The sequence below is a fragment of the Heterocephalus glaber genome, unplaced genomic scaffold, assembly GCF_053883595.1.
Source record: "Heterocephalus glaber isolate CG9 unplaced genomic scaffold, H.glaber_assembly_v1.0 deba00001673, whole genome shotgun sequence".
Taxonomy (NCBI): domain Eukaryota; kingdom Metazoa; phylum Chordata; class Mammalia; order Rodentia; family Bathyergidae; genus Heterocephalus; species Heterocephalus glaber.
Window position 1 is genome coordinate 8,805,459 of NW_028258410.1, and position 20,626 is coordinate 8,826,084.

Genomic DNA, 20,626 nt, shown 5'->3' on the forward strand with positions numbered 1-20,626 from the left:
CAGGGGAGCTAGGGGCACTGGAAGGTGAGCCACCCCTGGTGACACATGTGTCCTGACACCTCACTGCCCACCATGGTCAACCTGGGGCTGGTGCTTTTCTGGTCTGTGCTTTCCTTCTCAGCACAAGGAGGCCACGGCTGCAGCCGCAGGATCCTGCTTCACAGTAAAAATTTAATTCGGAGAAGACGCACTTAAAAATAAATCAAAGAGAAAATGAAATATTGATACTGACATCGGAACTGCGCTGGGGCTTCTCCCCTTCCGGACCTTTTGGTCACAGCGTGCGTGTGTGTGGGTTGTGACTGCTCACACCATGCTGAGAGCTTACAGTGTGCTGGCCCTGGGATGGATCGCCAGCACCATAAGGAAAGGGGGTTAATGACCAGCAAGAACTCCCTCCCACCCCTCGCAGTCTGCCCAGACACCCGGTGTCCACCGCTCCTAGTGGGGTCGCCTCTCTCTGCTAAGCCGCTTGAGGCCTGGGCAACTCATCCACCTCAGACTCTGACCTTCACCCCTGCGTCACGTCAAGGGAAGCATCATGTCCCCACCCCGTCCCTCAGCTGCTGATACCTCCCTGGTATTTGGTTCCCATGGGTGACTTTCCTACTGGAGATACACGCTCAGAACCTGGTCTGTGGCACAGTCTGATCCTTCCTGGGGAGCGGGGCACCCCGGTCCCCAGCAAGTGGGTACTCACGGCAGGGAGCAGGGACTGCATATTCTGGTTGGAGTCCGCTATGGTGGCCAGGTAGACCAGGTTCCGGTGCAGTATCTGCTGGTACCTGAGGTGAGGATGTGTCCATGAGGCAGGGGCCTTAGCCAACCCCACCAGGACAGTGGGCCCAGAAGACAGCCAGCCGCAAACGCACATGGCAGTGTGCGTGGGGCAGGAAGGGACAGGCGGGCAGTGGATGCAGCCAAGTCCCCAGCAGGCTCCTGTCCTGTGACAACAATTCTAGAAAGACACTGAGGTGGGGCCAGAAGGGAGGTGGCACTGGGTCTGTTCAGAGAATGGAGGTTGGGGGACAGGCCGCAAGGAGGCAGGGGCTGCATGTGACAGAGGAAGGGCCAGGGGACAGAGCCCTGCTCCAGCAGAGCCAGGCACCAGGCTAACTCCATGATGCCAGCCACCCTGAGAGGCATGGAAAGGAAGTGGGAGTGGTCTGGGGCACCCAAGGACCCTCACACGTCACACCCTGGGTCCCAGGCCACTTACACACATCAAACCTACATGGAGGGGCCAAAGCCTATGACAAAGGTCACAACTAGGGTGGGACAGCTCTGAGGTCCTCTACACCTCTTGCCTCCAGGTATACCTGATGGCCAGCATTGCCTACACTATGTCCTGTGTCAGGAGGCCCCACCTGGACATGCTGGCTGTGCACGGTGTGTCCACTACTGGTCACGGAGTTGGGGCTGTGGCCGCCTGGCCCTCCCCAGCACTCCTCCCTTCCTCCACTCCCTTCAAGCTGCTCCCATTCCTGGCTGCAATGCTTCCACCTCTCGTCCGTGGCAGGGAGGTGCTCAAGGACGCATCTGCCCTGGGCTTCTGATATGGACACATGCTGCTCCGTGTCCCCAGTGCTGGGAGAAGGTGGAGCGTGCTGCCAGGATGGGGTGCAGCTGACTCACTGTGTGCACTCGGCCGTCTTGCCCTTGCTCTGGTAGTCCAGGATGCACTGGATCAGGTGGTGGTTCTCGTCCAGCATCTGTAGGAAAGACGACAAAGACAGGGCACACGTGTGGTCACTCAGGAGCTTCCTCAACATGGCCATGGGGCATCTGGCCAGAGATTCGACCAGTTCACAGCAAGGATTTTGGGACCTGAGGGCCGTGGCTGCCTCAGTGGCTACGGTGACCGGGGGCGACTTGGGTTGGATCACCACAGACGTCTCTTTCCTGCCCAGCCTGGGCACCTCACTCTTAGAGCGGAGGCTAGCTGGACCCCTGAGCCCAAGTGGGAGCCTTCCCCACTCCCCCCAAGACCCGGCCCACGCCCACAAGCCCGGCTGTCTTGCCTTTTAAGGTCAGGTCCTGTCCCTGGTCCCGGCTGGCAGGTGTCATTTCCGAGCCTGTGGTGGGAGGCTATCCCTGACAGGGCCAGGGCGTCCCCTGGTGCTGGAGCCCCCATACCAATCCCAAGGTCCCCACTTGGAGGATATGGCAAACTCTCCAATCAGAGCTGCATGGGGGGCACTGGGGGCACAGAGGACACAGGGCACTCGTGGGACAGGGGTGTGCACCCCTGCAGAGCCCTGGAAGACTTCTCTTAAGAGGCTGCCACCAGCCTGGGCTGGCGAGGGGAGCAAAGGGGATGATGTTGCTGGTGGTAGGGGCTCCAAGTACCCAGGCTAGGGGCAGGAGGTGCAGGTGTATGACCTGGATCTGGGGCCACCAAGCTGCAGCACCCCCAGCCATGAGTTCAACACAAAGAGGGTGGAAGGAGCAGCCTGCATCCTGGGGAGGGGAGGCGGTACTGTTCTGCAAACCTCTCTTCCTAACACAGAATGCAGGTGTGAGGATATGCACTGCATCACAACCTAGGACAAGGATTTGAGACCGATCTTGTTGAGTGTCACAGGCAAACGGGCAGTCGCAAACACCTCAGAGCTGGACCAGGGCTCTCTGAGGGGGACCACAGGCTCTGTGTCCAAGACCCAGGGCACCAGGCCCCTGCTCTTCCAGGGTGCTCTGTGCTTAGAGGTGCCATCACTGCCAGGAGGTGGTCAAAACCACAGATCCTTAGGCCTGCCCCTGCCCAGCTGACTCATGGCCCGCAGTGTCTAAGAAGTGTGGGGCTGGCTCTGCAGAGCTACACAGGCTCCTTCCCAAGGTCTGCAGAATTCCAGCACGCTTCTTAAACCTAGGTGTCTGAGGACTTCATGTCCACAGATCCCTGGAGCTGGGCCACTGCACCCTTTAGCATGTGCTGGTCCAGTGGCTGGCAGAGCTGGGATGGCATGGGGAGACTGAGTGGGATGACAGACGGTGGGAGGGGACAGAGAAGGAGATGGTTGTAAGAAGTGTAGTACGACAGCCGGCAGGGTGGTCAGGCAGTGTGAGCCATTCCCTGCCTGACTGAACCACCACACCGCCACCCTTGTCCATGGAGGCCTGAGCTCGGATGCTCTCACAAAGAAGTGCTAGTGCCTGTCGCCTGCACCAAAACACCTGGTTGTTCCCATGCCAGGAAGTCTCCCCAGACAGTGACTCTGTAGCCAGGGGCGATGGGACCAGCCTACCTGACCTGGCCCCTTGGGTTGCCAGCCCTTCCCTCCACCCTGCAGCACAGGCCCCTGTCATGCCATCTACCGTTGGGGGTCCAGCTCACAGCGTGCCTTTTTAGTCTTCCGTTTCCCCCCATAATGTAACAAGATGCGGAGCACAGCTGGGCCATCCTGAAACAGGCAACCACCAGGGGGCGCTGCCAGCCAAGAGCTGACTGTGAGCCCACCTGTGCACAGGTGAGAGTGGTTCCACAGGCAGACACGCTGGGCTCCTCTAGGTTAACATCACATTTGGGCTGGGCACCAAACTGCCAGTCCATCCCAATGGGCAGCTGTGGTACAAATGGACCTAATCACTTTCATCGATCTTTTTCCTAATAAAAACGGGAGTCATACATGCACCACAGGCGGTTCAAGCCACCCAGGCAGCGAGACATTTGAATGGCGGCCCCACCATGAAAATGTTAATTGAATGGAAACAACCCCAAGAGGCTTTTTCCATTGCCTCTGATGCCACCCTAAAAGGCTTCTTGGTACCCCACTCCTGGACTCCTCACTCCTGGGAGGGATTCTCTCCAAGGGCACAAAGCAAACACCCTAAATGATCCACAAAGAGGGAACTGCAAGCTGTCAGTGACGGGATTACTAGATTAGATCATGGTGTAACTGTCGGATGGGCTTCACCTGGCCTTTCCAGTGCTTTGCAGGCTTGGTAAGAACAAGGAAATGCTGAACCCTTGCCATGTTTTGTCAAAGAAGTAGCAGAGTGCTAGCTGATTTCAGTAAAATCACCTTCATGGGAACAGGGCAGGACCCACGCTGACCTCCAAACCCCTGTGGATGACGAGGAGAACAAGGTGTGACACAGCAGCACAGGAGCTTACAATGAGGGGCACAGGATGGGAAGAACCGAATGGCCGACGCCAGGCTGCTGGATCTGAAACTGGCTGAATGCTTAGCCACTGTGGAAGGCCCAGGAGATGGGGCCAGGCCACCCCTACCCCGCTCCCGTCCCTGGGCCTTGCTGACAGGAGGTGGAGGCAGAGGGTGTGTGGGTGGCTGGAGCGGGGTCTCCAGGGAAAGTGAGCGACCTAGGGGGAGATGCTGGGATCCGGGAGGCAACAGCACCTCACAGGGAACCCCCTAGACCACAAGCCTCACGGGACACGCAGCACCCCGACCCTGGGCCCCAGCCCCAGCCCCAACGGGAGCAACTGGTGCTGAGCAGACCAGCTCAGGAGAAGCCTGTTCTGTGAGAGTCAGAAGCTAATGTCAGCCACACCTGGCAGAGCCAACATCAAGGACGAGGCAAGCAAACAAAAATAATGATTAATATACAAAACAAAAAGATACAGAAAAAACTGTATTCATGAAAAGAATGGGATGCTATTTAAAAACAACACTAGAAGCAGAAAAAGAGCTCTTGGAAATTTAAGCTACGTTGTAAAACAAAGATGCAAAATAAACTACACACGAGGTTAGAATAAGACATAACGTTGAGGGGAACCAGAAAGCAGAAAGAGTGTGACAGCTGGCTGTGTCAGCTTGAGAAGTTGGCTGGTTTGAGAAGCTGAACTCAATCGGCCCAGCAATCTCACACCCTGGGATCTGCAGGACCCACGCTCAGCGGCTGCCTGCCTGGATGGCACAAAGGGCACACGAGGAAGGCACGGCTGCTTGCTCCAGGCTCGTCGTTGCCTTGGATGTCATCTCCTAGTTCCCAGCAACAGCGTCCATCACAGACCCATCGGCCTCCTGACAGGACTTGCACGGAACCCTGCAGTGAGCTCCAGGCCTTTGACTAAATCCTTCGGTCTCCATTGTGCAGATGGACCCTCTGCTCTCTTCCTCACCTGGCTCTGGCGGGCACTGTAAGCCAATCTTCTAAATTCTTATACATTTGTACATCTTGTGTTGTATCTGTTTCTCAGCAAATACCAACGGCTACAATGAGGTAGTCAGAAAATAGAAAAGATAACAAAATCTAAAAAGTGATCCAGGTGGGACAGCATCAATTCTTCCAGCACAGCCAGAAACTGAGAAAACATTGAGAGGAAATTATCCAAAAAGCCCTTGCAGATGTTAGAGACGATGGACACATTTCCAGACTGGAAGGGCCTACCAGGAAACCAGCATGACAAAGAGTACCGGAGAAAGAAGACTCTAAAAGGGACATGAGAGAAAAGCCGGGTTTCCCATGGAAGATGGTAAGGGCCCTGTGCCTCTCCACAGGAGGCGGGACTGGCAGACAGTAAGAGAGGCAGTGACCTAGGATGGAGTGAGGCTCCCAGGAAGAGAGGACCTGGAGGACTGGTGACCTAACCTGAGGAGATTTCTGGAGAGGTGGTCTGCGGAGTCTTCTGGAGCTGGGCCAGGCCGGCCCTGAGGGAGTCCTAGATGAACAATGACCCTCCTGGGAGACTTTTAAAGAACAATGACCTAGCTGGGCAAGGTGGCGTAGGCACTTAGGAAGCTGAGGCAGGAGGATCGGCAGAATTCAAGGCCAGCCTAGGCTACATAATGAGTTCAAGGCTGGCCTGAACTAACTAAATAGTGAGACACTGTCTTAAAGAAAAAAAAAAAGAAACAATGAGGAGAGTTTCAGAGGAGCTGATCCAAGCCAGAGGGAGACTTCCATAGAGGCAATGACTTAACTGACGAGACTTCTGGAGAAGTAATAATCTGAGAAGACACCTGGGGAGATGATGACCTAACTCTGAGGAAGCTTCAAGAGAACAGATGACTTAACCCTTAGGCCTCAAACGTGCAGTGGCCCTCCCGCCACAGCTTCCCAGGTGATGGGATTACAGGCATGCAAAGCGCCCAGCTTAGGGAGTTAGGGAGCGTGCTTGCGCTCTCTCTCTCTCTCTCTCTCTCTCCCTCTCACTCTCTGTCTCTGACAAGGTCTTGCTATGCAGTTCAGGCTGACTTGAACTTACTATGTAGTCCAGGCTGGCCTCAAACTCGAAGCAATCATCCTGCCTCAGTCTCCCAGATGCTGGGATTACAAGCATGCACAACACTCAGTTTAGGGAGACTTTTGAAGGAGAAATGACCTAACCCCAAGGAAACTTCCAGGAGAGCAATAACCACACTGAGTGCAATGGATAAGCCTCACCCTGAGAAAATCACCTTCGTGATCATGGTATCTCCCCTGCCAGGTAAGTGTAATATAAGATGTGACTTCTGGAGAAGCAATGACCTCACTGAGGCGATGCCTGGAAGAGCACTGACCTAACCCCAAGGAGACTTCTAGAATACCAATGACCTAATCTTAAATAGACTTCCAGAAGATTGACGGCCTAACTGAGGAGACTTCCAGGGAAGGAATTACCTAGCCCCAAGACTTCTGGAGAAGTGGTGAACTAAATGAGAAGACATCTGATGAGACAATGACCTAATTGTGAGGAAACTTCTAGAGGTGTGACAACCTAACTTTGAGAATTTTAGAGGGGCAATGACCTAAACCTGAAGAAATTCTGGAAGAGCTATAATCTACCTATGAGGAGATTATATGAGGAGGATTTATGACTTAACCCCAAGAGAACTTCTACAGAAGTAATGACCCCATCCTGAAGAGATTTCCAGAGGAATTATGATTTACACTTGGGAGACCTCAGGAGGAGGAATGACCTCTGAGGAGACTTTGGGAGGAGGGATGGCCTAACCCTGGGGAGATGTCAGAAGAAGCAATGACCTTACCTTGAGGAGAGTGATGACCTAATTTATAAGACTTTCAATGGGATAATGACCTATCCCAGAGAAGACTTCCATAATAGCAATGATCTAACCCCAAGGAGGCCTTCGGAGGGATGAAGGCTTAACTGAGGAGACTTGAAGAGGAGTGATAACCTAATCCTAAGGAGTCTGAGGAGGAATGACCAAACTGAGGAGAATTTGAGAGAACCAATGACCTAACACTGAGACTTGCAGAGAAACAAAATCACATTCCAAAGAGACTTCTAGAAGAGTGATAACTTAACTCTGAGGGAACTTCTGAAGAATCAATAATGAAACGGAAGAGGTATCTGGAGGATCCATAAGCTAACCCTATAAAAAATGCCAGAAAAGCTATGGTTTAACTCTGTGGAGACAGAGAGAGAAACAATGACAAACAATGAGTGAGACTTTCTGGAGGAATGATGACTTAAGAAGACTTCCACAGGGCTGGGGATTTAGCTCAGTGGTTCCACTGCCTGCCTCGAAAGCGCAAGGACCTGAGTTTGATCCCGGTACCAAAAAAAAAAAAAAGAAGAAGACTTCCACAGAAGTTATGACTTAACCCTGAGGATATTTCCAGAGGAAGAATGGCCTAACCTAGGAGATATATGGAGGTACATGACTTAATTCTGAGGAGACTTCTGGAGAAGTGAAAACCTATCCCTGAGGAGAATTTCAGGAGTGAGGACCTATTGCTGAGAGTTCTGGAGGGACAATGACCTACCCCAAGGGAGACTTGTGGAGGAGTTATGATTTAACTCCAAAGAGAAGGAATGACCTAACCTAGGAGACATCTGGAGGTACAAGGACCTAATCCAAGGCTTCTAGAGTAAATTACCTCACTGAGGAGACTTCTGGAAGAGAAATGACTCCTGAAGGAGTCTTCCAGAGGCTCAATGACCTAACTGTGGAGACTTCTGGAGGACTGAGACTTCCAGAGGAGCAATGACTTAATTAAAAAAACTTCTGGAGGACAGATAAACTTTTTTTTTTTTTTTGGTACCAGGGATCGAACTCGGGTCCTTGTGCTTGCACAGCAGGCGGCAAAACCACTGAGCTAAATCCCTGCCTGAGGACAGATAAACTTACCCTGATGAGTCTTCTGGTGGGACAATGAAGAGGCTTCTGGAGGAGTCATGACCTAACCTTGAGGAAATTTCCAGATGAGTGATGAGCTATGCAGTAGGAATAAACTAATCCTGAGACTTCTGGAGAAGCAACGACAAACTTGACAAGACTTCTGGAGGAGTGATAACCTAACCTTGAGGGAGATGCTGGAGCATTCATGACCTCATTGAGATGGCTTCTAGAGCAATGATGATTTAATCCTGAAGAGACTTCTTGAAGGGAGATGACCTAATTGAGGAAACCTCCCAAAAAGCTACGTATGATCTGTCTCTGAGGAGACTTCAAGAGATACAAAGTCCTACCCTTTAGGAGACACCTCATGGAACAATGACCTAATTCCAGGAGACATCAGGAAAAGTGACGACCTAACCAAAAGGGGATTTCTGGAAGTAATAACCTAAACCCGAGTACTGTACACTGTTTTTTTTTTGGTACCAGGGATTGCACTCCGGTCCTTGTGCTTGCGCAGCAGGCGATGAAACCACTGAGCTAAATCTCTAGCCCTACACTCTTGATGGAGTGACCGCCTAACTCTGAGACTTCAGGAGGGATGACCTAACCCTGTGGAGATTTCTAGAGGAGCAATGACCTAACTTTGAGACTTCTAGGTGAGTGATAATCTAGCTGATGATACTTTTTTTCCTTTTCAATTTTTTATTAGTATACATTTGCAATTCATAATGATTACATTCCTTGTGGGCCCTTGGTACATGTACATAACATGCATCCCTTTCATCCCTCCCCCTATTTCTTGGTTGATGATACTTTTGAGGGGATGATGTCCTATCCTGAGGACACTTCCAGAGGAACAATGACCAAACCAACCCAAGGAGACTTCTGAAAACCTCTGCAGTCCTACTGATGAAGTCAATGAGACGCTTTTGGACATTTACCCAACTGCACAAGATGTGAATTAGGCGCGTGGGTTTCAAAAGGGCCCCCCAAAATTTACATATACAGTATCTTTGGAAAGCAGTGGCTCATGCTTCATGGTATATATAATATGTGTTTGATACACATGTACAATTTTCAATGACTCTAAGAATACAGCAAACTACACTAAAGGGACACAACAGCAAACATGTTTCCACCTTCCTCACACAACACAGGAGTCACTTCCTGTCTTATGTGTCCCTGGGTGTTTAAACCAGCCAACCAAGTCATCTTGCATCTGTGAGGATCTCCATGCTGGAGAAAGATGTATGTATTATATCAAAATCCTAGTGCTTGCTTCGGCAGCACATATACTAAAATTGCCCCTGCGCAAGGAAACATGCAAATTCGTGGAGTGCTCCATATTAAAAAAAAAAAAAAAAATCCTATAGGGCCGGGGATTTAGCTCAGTAGTTCTGGTGCCTGCCTTACAAGCGCAAGGTCCTGAGTTTGCTCCCCAGTACCAAAAAAAAAAAAAAAAAGAATCCTATGATGTAGCCCAGTGTGGTGGCACACACCTGTAATCCCAGTACTCGGAAGGCTGAGGCAGGAGGATCGTTGCGAGTTTGAGGCTAGCCTGGGTGACATAGTTCAGGGCTACCCTGAACTACAAAGGAAGACCCTGCCTCAAAAAACCCCCCAAAATAAATGAATAAATAAGTAAATAAATAAAATGCTATGATGTTTGGCTGTGTCCCATCCATGTGCCAGCAGCTATATCTTCTTTACAAGACCCTGGACTGGTGAAGGTCTATAGTTTGCAAGGAGTCCTTAACCTCCCCTACCAAACACCAGTTAAGTGTTCCTTACTTTGATCAAGTGCCAGATCAAAAGGGCAAAGATAATCAATTACAACACCACGCCAGGTTACCACCTTAACTACAACGACAGCTTGTAGTGAAGTCACACTATCATCTTCATTCTAAACACCAGACAGCTGAGGCCCAGAAAGCATATGCACAAATTAGTGTGAGTGAAATATGAATTTGAGCCTAGGAAGCATGCTCTGCCCTTCCCCTCTGCAGCTCCAGGGAGCCCCACCACACCCCCTTAACACTGAGAGCCGACTGCCTCCCACACCTCTCCCCAATTTGAAAAGTACACAGTCCTGTGCAGGAAGCACATTGCAGGAGCCCTCTTCCCACCCACATCAACAGCAGCTTCTTCTCAGCCCTTTCAGTTCCCTTTGGCTCACAGGGCAGGGACTAGGCACCACAGCCAGCTCTGCCTCCTCCCAGGCTCCACAGGTCTTACAGGACCTCAGTACCTGTGCCCTACCTGCTGGGCACCAGGTCCTGAGGTGGCATCCACCCTTTATCCCTGCACCTGCTGGAGGGGAGCATGGATGGCATGGACATTGCCTGCAGCCTGGAGATTCCAGGGAAGCTAACCCGTGACTCCAAGCAGAACCAGGTGCTGAGGCCTGGGAATAGGAGGCCAGAGCCATGACCCGTAGAGGGCACCGAGGAGGCTACCAGTGAGTGAGCCTCACCAATCTGAGAGCAGAAGCTCCCCTCGCCTTCTGCCCCCAAGTTCCACAAAGCTAGGAGACTCACCGGCCTAGAAGGGAAAAAAAGCACAGGAAGGTGGTGGGGCCGGTCTTCATTCAAATGCACTGTCACCCTCCCGGTTGAGGGGTTCCGGGAGGCTGGGCCGCAGGCCCAGAGGCACCTCTGGAGCATCCAGCATGATGGCTCATAGTTGGGGTTCACTGGGCACAAGGGACAAGGCTTGGTGTGACTGCTGTCTCCCAGAGAACGGACTTTCCTGCCCCTGCCGACCCCTGGGGGCTGAAGCACTTGGTCTGAGGGCCATGCAAAATGAGAGGTGGCAAAGAAACCAAAGGGTTGTTCCCCACCACAGGGTTCCCCCCCAAGATGGCCTGGGATGTGGGAACATCTCCCCTCTCCCATACCCTGTGCTCCCTTTGGGTGTGGGGAGAAAGTGCTGTCAGTAACAGCTGCCTAAGTTACTTCACCTTGGCAGGCTCCTGTCTGCAAGCCATCCACAGCTGTGGGACAGCTCTAACTTTACAATAGCCACCTTTCCCTCTGCACCGGATCTGCCAGTCCTCAGGTCTGAGGAGGGAACAGGGCCCCCACTGCCTCCGCAGCTCTCCCCAGGCACACAGCCTCTATGCAGAGTGCCATCTCTTACCCATGCCCCTCTGCCCCTGCACGGGCACAGCCACACAAGGCCAGGGCTGTGTGGCCTCGACCACTCCCTGGCTCTTGGACCCTGGGCAAGGCACCACCCTTGCTGCCCTGCCTTCCCATACTAGACCCACCCTGGCAAGTCCACCCATCAGCTCTGGCCTGCTCCCACGGATCTGTCTCCCTGACTCCCCCAGCCCCCTTCCCATTCTCCAGCCAAAGACACAAAAAAAGAAGAGAACAATTCAAACAGTAGGGGAGATAGCATTTGCATTTATTGAGCAATGACTGCAGGCCAAGCAGCAAGGGGCACCCTAGGAGGTCCCCAGAATGTGTCATCTAGCCATAAAGCTATGGTGACCACTGTACCCCAAGCTGCCAGCACTGTCAGGAGCACAGTGCTGGTCTTTCAGGACGCCATAGTCCTTGGCCATGAGAGCAGGGCTGGTCCTGGGCCATGGAGGGTGGGGACACGGCGTCCCAGGCACAGTCATGCTCCCACTGTTCTCACAAAGCACAGTTCTGCATCTTGTCCATGTGCGCTGTTCAGTCACCACAAGCTAAGCCTCCCCGAGTCAAGCCAGCTATACCAACCTTCCGCCTTGGGTCCCAGGTATCCGCTCCATGTGGGCCATGTGTGGGACCACCCATGACTCCCTAAAGCTTGCAGGTTTCCCTTCCTCTGCCTCCTGGTTGTCCTTCTCGGGAATCTCACCCCTGCCCCACCAAAATGGCCAGATTGCACTGCTGTGGGCTGAGTGGGAAACAGACCACTTCAAATGTAGTCAAGTTAAAGCAAGGTCATATGGATTAGTGTTCTCATAAGAAGAGGGAGATTTGAGCACAGAAACACACAAAGGAGACTGAAGCTGAGACTGGAGTGATTCAAGTGCAAACCAAAGAACAAAGAAGACCACTGTCTAAGAGAGAAGCATGAATCAGATTCCCCATCAATCTCTGAGGGACCCCAACACCTTGAGAACCGTAGTGAATATGGGACACTAACACATCTGCTTATTGCAAGACACAAGACGGAACTGGTGTCACAGATGCTGCAGAATGTACTGAGCACAGACTGTGTCCTGGCCCCACACCAGGCAAGGCATCAGCAAGGAGCAAGACAGCCATGTGCTAAGTCGGGAGCCCAAGCAATGGCTCAGAGTCCTACAGTGGCCATAGGACTGCCGAAGAAATAGGTGGGAAGGGACAGCTGAGTGGGAGTTGATCTGGCAGAATTCTACCTGGAAATATGCTGAATGCAAATAGATACTTCCTTTTCCTTTGGAACCGAGCAGGCTTCTAGGGAGTCCTGGGCTTTTCCCAGCACTCTCAGCACGAGCCTATTTGCACACACAGGTGTGTAGGTCACACCTCACGTACCCTTTTCAGACCTGCAGTAAAAGATCCCCGTGTACACATACACACTGCCAGATCACTGAGGCCAGTAACCAGACTGCTGGCTGTGTCAGGTCAAGTCAGCTGTCGCCCTCAGCTGAAGACCCACTCCCGACTCACCACACTTGCAAGCCTGTATTTCTGCTCTTCTCAAAGCTTCTCCTGCTCAGAGCTGGCTGAGGTTCCCCATTTGTTTAAAACTGTTACATTTCTAAGATAGCAACAGTGAGGATGGTCTCAAAATAGGTACAAGACTGAAGACAGTTCCCACGACAGACTGGCAGGTCATCCCGGTAAAGTTAAGAGTTGTGGTCATCAAAGCGATTCCCCCTGGGGACCTGCAGGCTCATGGGAACCCAGGAATATCACTCTACAGGAGCCAGAGTTGAGAAAGAAACCAACGTAGCTACAAAAGACATCAGAAATGGGCACGGCTTAACATCGATTTTCCTCTACGGTAGTCTTCTAAAGATAAATAGTAGAAACTAGAGTCTCCATGTGAAAACTTGAAGTGTTTGTTAAGGTTTCCCTAGGTCCATGTAAATGCTATCTTTAGAAAACCGTGGACAAACTAACAGAATGAGAGGAAGGCTGCAGGGCGAACGTGTGGTTTGTTTCAGTTCGGCGAGGGGGCCGGCTGGGGCGTCTCGGAGAAAGCCCAGTGACAGCGAGGGAGGGCGGGGACGCGCCGGCCGGCGGGTCCACTCCGGGGCGCGATCCGTGCAGGGCCGCGGGCCGCTGGGCCGCACTCGATTACGGACGCGTCCCTCTGAGCCCGGAGCGTCGGCGGTTTCCCAAGCAGCCGACCCGCCGCCGCACACTCCCAAGGCCCCGCGCCCCCGCACCGCTCGCCCAGCAGCGCGTAGGGACGAGCGGCCACCCGCCCCGGGGCGCTGCCGCCTTTGCCACCGCGGCTGTCAGCCAAGCGCGGCGAGCCCCCGCCCCCGGCCGGCCCCGAGGGGAGCCGGGCCCCGGGACGCCCCGCACGGCCGCGTCCCTCCAGCAGAGCGCTCTGCGCACACCGCCGGCGGCTGCCCGGCCCCGCTGCCTCGCCGAGGGCACGTGCCCCGCAACAAAGTTGGCGCAGGCTCTCCGGGGAGCGCCCGGGGCCCGGCTCGCCGGAGCAGCGGGCGGGCGGGCGGCCCAGGCGGGGGTCGTGGTGGGGGCTCGCGGCCGCCAGGCTGCGCCCCGGCTTTGTTCGCGCCGACCTCACGCCCGCCCGCAGCCCGCAGCCCCGAGCCCCGGCCCGGCCTACCTTCTGGATGGTTTGCTGCGTGACCTCCCCTTTGGCTCTCGGACGGGCGGATGCGAAGGCCACGGACATGGTGGCGGCGCGGGGCTCAGGCCTCGATCATCGGGGTTTATCCTCCGGCGGCGCCCGGCGGCCCACGGTGCCCATTCTCCGCAGCGCGGGGGCGGGGGCGGGGGGCGCCGCGCCGTGGGCTCGCCCGCCCCGCCGCCGCCGTCACGCGCCCGGGTCCCCCGCGCCGCCGTCACTCGCGCTCCCGCCGTCCCAAGCCGAGCCCACGCGGAGCCCCCGGGCGCTCGCTCCACTCCCGCGCCCGCCCGCCGCGCCGCGCCGACCCGCCCCCCCGCGCCTTCGCTGGTGGTTCCGCCCGCCCCCTCCCCCGCCCCGCCGCCCGCACGTCGTTTGACGTCAGACGCAGCGACGCCAGCAGCGTGGCCGCGAGGGCGGGGCGTCAGGTCGGGAGGCCGTGAGTGAGCGCTTTTGAGCGCAGGCGGCGAAGAGCGCTCGGAGCCCGGCCGTGCCCGCCGGCATGAGCTACGACCGCGCCATCACCGTCTTCTCGCCCGACGGCCACCTCTTCCAAGTGGAGTACGCGCAGGAGGCCGTCAAGAAGGGCTCGACCGCGGTGAGCGGGGCCGGGCCTGCGCGGTGCGGGCACTCGTCCCGGGGAGCGCGCTCCTCTGCGGTGGGGAGCGGCGCGTGGGGCGGTGGCCGCGCACATGGGGAGGGTGTTCGGGAAGGGAGCCAGGCCTCGGGCGCGTCCCGCGCCGTGGGTTGCAGGCGTCGCACGGCGGAGCTTGCTGCGTGTTCCAGCTGCCGCGCAGCCTTTGGTGGCCACTTGCGACGGGCGCCCCGGCACGGCGGCTTGGCGGGCCGGAGCCATCTTGGCCCCTTCGCGGCGCCCGAGCGGAGACTTCAGGTGCGCGCGGGCGGCTCGAGGGCTGGCTGGGCGCCTGCAGCCCGCGGGGACGCGGGACCGCCCCGGCGAGGCGCGGGTGGGCGTCGAGAACAAAGGGCGGCTCGCGGGCCCGCGCTAGTGACAAGCCGCTTCCGGCTTTGGCTGCTCCGCCCAGCTCCCGGCGACGCTGGTTCTGGTCTTAGCGAGCCTCTGGCCTGCCGGGGCTCGCGCTCCAGACCTTAGCCGAAGCTGTTACAAAGTCGTGACGTCTTCGGGACTCCTGCCGGCGTTGCTTGTCAGATCACAGGACAGCTTTTCTTTTATCACCTGGTCTTTCAAAGGTTTGAGTGGTCAGAAAAAGCCAGCACACGGGGTTCTGAAATTTGAAGTGTTTCCGTTTCCGTCATTAACCATTTTGAAGTTAATGAATGCCCCATTAACTTCATTAATACTCCATCAGATCTGTCTGATGCTCTAACTCAGCCCAAGAACTCTGGAAGAGGAGTCTCCTGATCGCGCCCCCCAATCCAGTACTTCCTAGAGGCCAGGTGCTTGCTGCATCCAGCTAGGTTCTCTGGGCCCGAGGGTCACGTGAGTCACCACAGGACAAAGCGCCTGGGAACTGAAACCCACTCTGACCTGTGGACACGTGTGCAGAGCTTTGCTGTCCTCCAGGACCTTGAGAGGTGCTCCTGGCATCTGGAGAACTGAGGTGCAGCTACCTGCTCCAGTGTCTACACCAGGCAGGCAGTCCGTCTGAATGCTTGTTGCATTTGTTTCTGCACCGCTCTTAAGGATGGTCAGTGATGTTCCATGTTTAAATAGCGGCCGGATCGTCCCCTCTACAGTGCCAGCCATCACCAGGGAGTAGTGGACCTTAAAGTAACAGTGGGTAGTTGTTCACCTGTGGCAAACCGATGAATGACACAGGGGTGCAGTGGTCTTCAGGAAGACTTCACAGCCCAGAAACACTGGTTTCACGACACCTGAGGTAAAGATTCATCTCAGGCTGCAGAGCATTTCAAGGGATTATTTGGGCTGAAGGACATGTATTTCATTGTGCTTACTACCAGCTAGCTACAGTACAACTAAACCACTTGTCAGTATTTTAAGAGCATGAGATTGGGCACTTGGGTCATGGTACCTGCACTGGCCCCATGAGGGGTAGGTTTATACCCTGGTTTGCAGGACAGTGTGGAGTGACTAGAGACAGACGCGTGGAAGGGTAAGGGGAGCACACCCTCCAGTGGGCTGCTGCCCTCGGTCTTGCCAGGATTCGAGGTAACATCTGCTCTCGCCCCTGTGCCTGCCTGGTGGTACCATGTCATTCTCACACAGCTTGTGGATTTGTGTTGAAGGTTGGTGTTCGAGGAAGGGACATTGTTGTTCTTGGTGTGGAAAAGAAATCAGTGGCTAAACTACAAGATGAAAGAACTGTGCGAAAGATCTGTGCTTTGGATGACAACGTCTGCATGGCCTTTGCAGGTACAAGTCTGTGGTCAGGGCCTTCGCCTGGGTCTTGGTGAGGAATAGAGCTTTAGAAACCAGTTGGGTGGACAAGTGACCGTGAGACCCATAAACGAATAATTAAAAAGTTAATGAAAATGACTTAGAAATGGGTTTGGACTTTAAGGAAAGGCTAGCCAGAGTTTCCTTGGGCTCTTTGCCAGTGTGGGCAAAACACAAGTGGCTAAATGAATGCAAACACTTCCAACTGGGGCTTCTGTGACCCTTCACTTCCACTGTATCCACGTGTTGGTGACTGCTCCCTTAGAGCCAGGCCTGCCACTGTGGTACAGAGAGTGGGGCAGTGCCTTATGCAGCAGCTGCAAGGACAGCAGGTGTGAAACACTACCCTTCATATCCCCCAGCCTCACCCATTGCTTCCCACAGCAGATCCAACCTAAGAGCATCTCAAATCAGGTAAATGAAATCAGGGATGGAACTCCTAGGAGCCCCCAGGAAAGCTGGGCACACAACTGTAGTCCCTGCTACTTGGGAGGCTGAGGCAGGCGGACCCCAAGTTCAAGGCTGGGCTGGAGAAGTAGCTCAGTGGTAGAGTGCTTGCCTGGGATTCATGACCCTGAGATACATCCAATACCACAAAAAAGGGTTCCCAGAAGACAGCTAGCATGTTTGAATGGGGTCTGATATGTATTTTATATGTCCACTTTTTCATACAAGTTTCCGGAGCCCACTGTCTGTCACTCAGAACCACCTCGTGCTGGTATGGCAATCTGTGGGAGGTTAAATGGTGTCCTGTGTATAAGTTCTGTTCTTAGTGGAGCTCTGAGGAATGGTTCCTCGGCAGATGCCTCTGCTGTCTTTGCAGGCCTCACTGCTGACGCAAGGATCGTCATCAATAGGGCCCGGGTGGAGTGCCAGAGCCACCGCCTGACTGTGGAGGACCCGGTCACTGTGGAGTACATCACCCGCTACATTGCCAGTCTGAAGCAGGTGGGTGTCCACCGGTTACGGGTCAGGTCCTGTTCTGTCACGGCATGTCTCACTCAGTACTTTGCACAGCTTGTGTGCACCTCATCCCAGTCTTTACTGTAAGTGGTATCTTGGTCTAGTCTAGCTTCTCCAATTCAGTGACACTGTTCTGTTGTCATTTTCTGACATGGGGCAGTCGAAGGACTCTGAATCCATGTTTCTGCGGGGAGGGGAATGAATAGTTTCATCTTGCCATTCTAAATGACTGGTTGCCAGTCAGTTTGGTGAGTGCTGAAAAGCATCTGCACTCATGGAGCCAGAAAGTATGCCTGTCAGAATAATTTCTAATAGCCTCAGTTACACTGTGCTGCAGTCCTAATCCTAACTGATTGCTAGGAATTAAAGTGCAGGAAAGAGAGAGGAGGGATGTTGAAAGGAATTAGCTAGTTTATTGTTTGAATTGCAGATAACCTAAGAGGGTCTTAAGTTGAATATTTTTATTCTTTCTAAGCACAGTTGTTTGGATGTCATGTGAATTCTTTTACGATTGTCATTGACTTCTTTTCCTACCAGCGTTATACGCAGAGCAATGGGCGCAGGCCTTTTGGCATCTCTGCCCTCATCGTGGGTTTTGACTTCGATGGCACCCCTCGACTCTATCAGACTGACCCCTCTGGCACATACCATGCCTGGAAGGTGCGTTCAAGACAGACCACGGGGAGGGGCTGAGCCTCCTGCTTCAGTGACAGTGAGTTAGCTTAGCCCTACATGTACAGCCTATTTGTTCCGTGACAGTTACTAGCTGGAGAGCACAAAATTCATTCAGCATTGCTATTTGGCATAGTATCAAAGGCATGATTTCATTCAGGGTGAGAATCACCAGGAACCCTAGCCCATTGCTCCTAAGGGGGTGGGGGACAAACAGGCTGGGGCTGTCACCTCACACACTGTGGAGAGCACACAGTGTTGGCCCTGGGAGGAGGCAGAGGCTCATGCGGGCTGGATCTGGGCTGTCACGCTGTCTGCCACATGAACACATGCTTGTTATTTTAGGCCAATGCCATAGGCAGGGGTGCCAAGTCAGTGCGTGAGTTCCTGGAGAAGAACTATACCGATGAAGCCATTGAGACAGATGATCTAACCATCAAGCTGGTGATCAAGGCACTCCTGGAAGTAAGCTTGAGAGAAGGCTGGGAAGGGTGGCAAAGATGCACTGTCGTGCTGCTGTGGCCACTGTGCTCGAAGAGCCCTGGAAGGAAATGTGCCCACTTGCTCCTTTGGATAGCCAGGGCCACAGAGCCTGAGAAGTAACTCGGCCCTCAGGCTCTGAAGTCTGTACCACTGGGATCACTCAGCCTTCCAGTGCATGCCACTTTGGGGAATTAAGAGGAAACCAGGGCTGGGGGCTGGCCGTGATGGGGTTGCAGACTCCTTTGTTAGCACCTTGAGGATGCAGGTGAGTAAAGCCAAAGTGGGTAGCTACAAGGCCGGGAGTGGGGTGTCCTAGTGGCCACTGGAGCCTGTTCAGGGCAGGCCAGCAACAGGAGCACTGTGTGTAAACAAGGAGGGAGTGCAGGCATCCCAAACAGGCCTCCACACACCAAATGGGGGGGGGGCAAAAACCTTGGTGCTGGGCCTCTTTGGCAGTGCTGTAGACGCCCTTCTTCTTCCCCTTCAAGGTGGTCCAGTCAGGTGGCAAAAACATTGAACTTGCTGTCATGAGGAGAGATCAGCCTCTCAAGGTAACCACTGCATTTGTCTTTTTCGCCTCTGCATGGGAGCCTTGGAAAAGACCCTCCCCTCCCCAGTGCTAAAACCACAGCAGCGCGATCCTGTGATACTTTCCTGAAAAGTATCGTCCTTGCGGTGCCACTGCACTGTGGCCTTAGCTCCGTGCATGTCCAGGGCTGCTTGCAGATGTCTGTAGAATTCCCACTCTCCTTCCTCCGGTTCGGGATGTTGCTTGGGTATTCTCTTGGCCCTCTGAGAGGGCTGTGAACTGCAGCTTTGCTGCTGTACCTGCTGTTAAGACCAGGCAAATGCTGCCTTGTTTTCCATAGTCTTTTTCCAAGGGAGCTCCAGGTCCCTACAAATGATGCAGGTGCTTTGCACATTGTGTACCATGGGGGTTAACTATGAACATGCTTTCTGACCCAAGTGTAGTGGCACATGCCTGTAATCCCAGCATTCGGGAGGCTGAGGCAGGAAGATTCCCATGAGTTCAAGGCCATCTGGAACTACAGAGACCCTATCTCAAAAAACTTTTTTTTTTTTTTTTTTTGTAGATTCTAAATCCTGAAGAAATTGAGAAATATGTTGCTGAAATTGAAAAAGAAAAAGAAGAAAATGAAAAGAAGAAACAAAAGAAAGCATCGTGAAGAAAACTTGCTTGAAGTGGCTTTTAAACTCAATCATGGATGAGTCTCAGTCATGTGTGGGCTTTCCCATCTGTCATGCTGAGTGCCCAGTAAACTCCCACATTTTTTAACCTTTCCTTGTGAAGAGAACATGTTATCTTTCCTTGTTCCTTTTAAATGACTGTTTGCTTTACCGTGTCCCTTGTTACCAGGCTGTTAAGATAAACCAGATACCAGGGTTGGGGTCTCGACAGCTGGCCTGCCACCCAGCAGACCCCAGGTTCTACTGGAAGGGTTCTCAACTGTGACTGTCCATTAACGGACACAGAAGGGTGAGAACAGAAGCACAGACAGCACTAAACAGCCCCCAAATTCTGTAGAGCAGCAGCTATGTTTGGTTTTATGTTTTGATAGGTCTCATGTTTTCTACTTTAGGGCCTGTGGGTCCGAGTCTTCCCTATTCTTGATCACGTTTTGGCCAAAAAGCGACTGGGCTTTCAGTCCACAGCAGTTGTGTCATAACAGCCTTAGCCTTACACCTGCACTGCCTCTTGCCTCCATCTGCAGATCCCTATCCCCTGGTTCTTGCCTTATAGCACACAAGCACATTAAAAAATAGAGACACACATGGTTTGAGCTCAGCATAAACCAACTGTCAAAATGATTGTCAGCTTGAAATTTTAACACCAAGGCTTTTCACAGGTAGTAAACTATGGCTAAACTGTATTTGGACTCCATAGTAGAGAAATAAACATCAACTGCCGAGTCCCTCAGTTGAGCATTAAGTGCTGAGGCTACCTGCATATGGCATGCATGGTGAGGAAGGCAGGCATCATTTGCACGCCAACCCCACTCCCCCCAGTGGAAGGCTGCCGTGGTTCTTGCCATGGAGCCTGCTGAGCCACAGGCAGGTACTAAAGGAAAACCAATCCAGCTGACCGCGTGCCTCCTGGTGCTGGGGGCTGCTTTTGAAGTCCCCTGGAGACTTACAATGAAATGGGTTGCTTGTAGCCAAATTCCTGGCAGCAGAGCCACTCATGCCAAAAGATCACCCACAGTGAGAACCCAGAGCTTTCTCATGTGCTTCATCCACAGCAGCTGAGTCCCTCTTTCCCTGGACACCCATG

The 20,626-nt window shown here is 53.6% G+C and overlaps 2 protein-coding genes across 2 annotated transcripts in view; one reads left to right on the plus strand and one right to left on the minus strand.

Moving 5' to 3' along the window:
- Ss18l1 (SS18L1 subunit of BAF chromatin remodeling complex) overlaps positions 1-13,988 on the minus strand; it is a 35,121-nt gene extending 21,133 nt beyond the window's left edge. The window contains exons 1-3 of the mRNA XM_004840993.4: positions 13,815-13,988; positions 1,636-1,712; positions 701-785 (exon numbers count right to left, since the gene is read on the minus strand). Coding sequence (XP_004841050.1) covers positions 701-785; positions 1,636-1,712; positions 13,815-13,883 — 231 coding nt within the window. The 5' untranslated portion in view covers positions 13,884-13,988. The remainder of the gene's footprint in view (positions 1-700; positions 786-1,635; positions 1,713-13,814) is intronic.
- A 229-nt stretch (positions 13,989-14,217) lies between these two features.
- On the plus strand, positions 14,218-19,635 carry Psma7 (proteasome 20S subunit alpha 7). Its single transcript, XM_004840992.4, has 7 exons — positions 14,218-14,433; positions 16,065-16,191; positions 17,039-17,163; positions 17,716-17,838; positions 18,196-18,315; positions 18,822-18,884; positions 19,428-19,635. The coding sequence occupies exons 1-7, from the start codon at positions 14,338-14,340 to the stop codon at positions 19,518-19,520; spliced, it is 747 nt and encodes a 248-aa protein (XP_004841049.1). The 5' UTR covers positions 14,218-14,337; the 3' UTR covers positions 19,521-19,635.
- Positions 19,636-20,626: the final 991 nt, after the last annotated feature.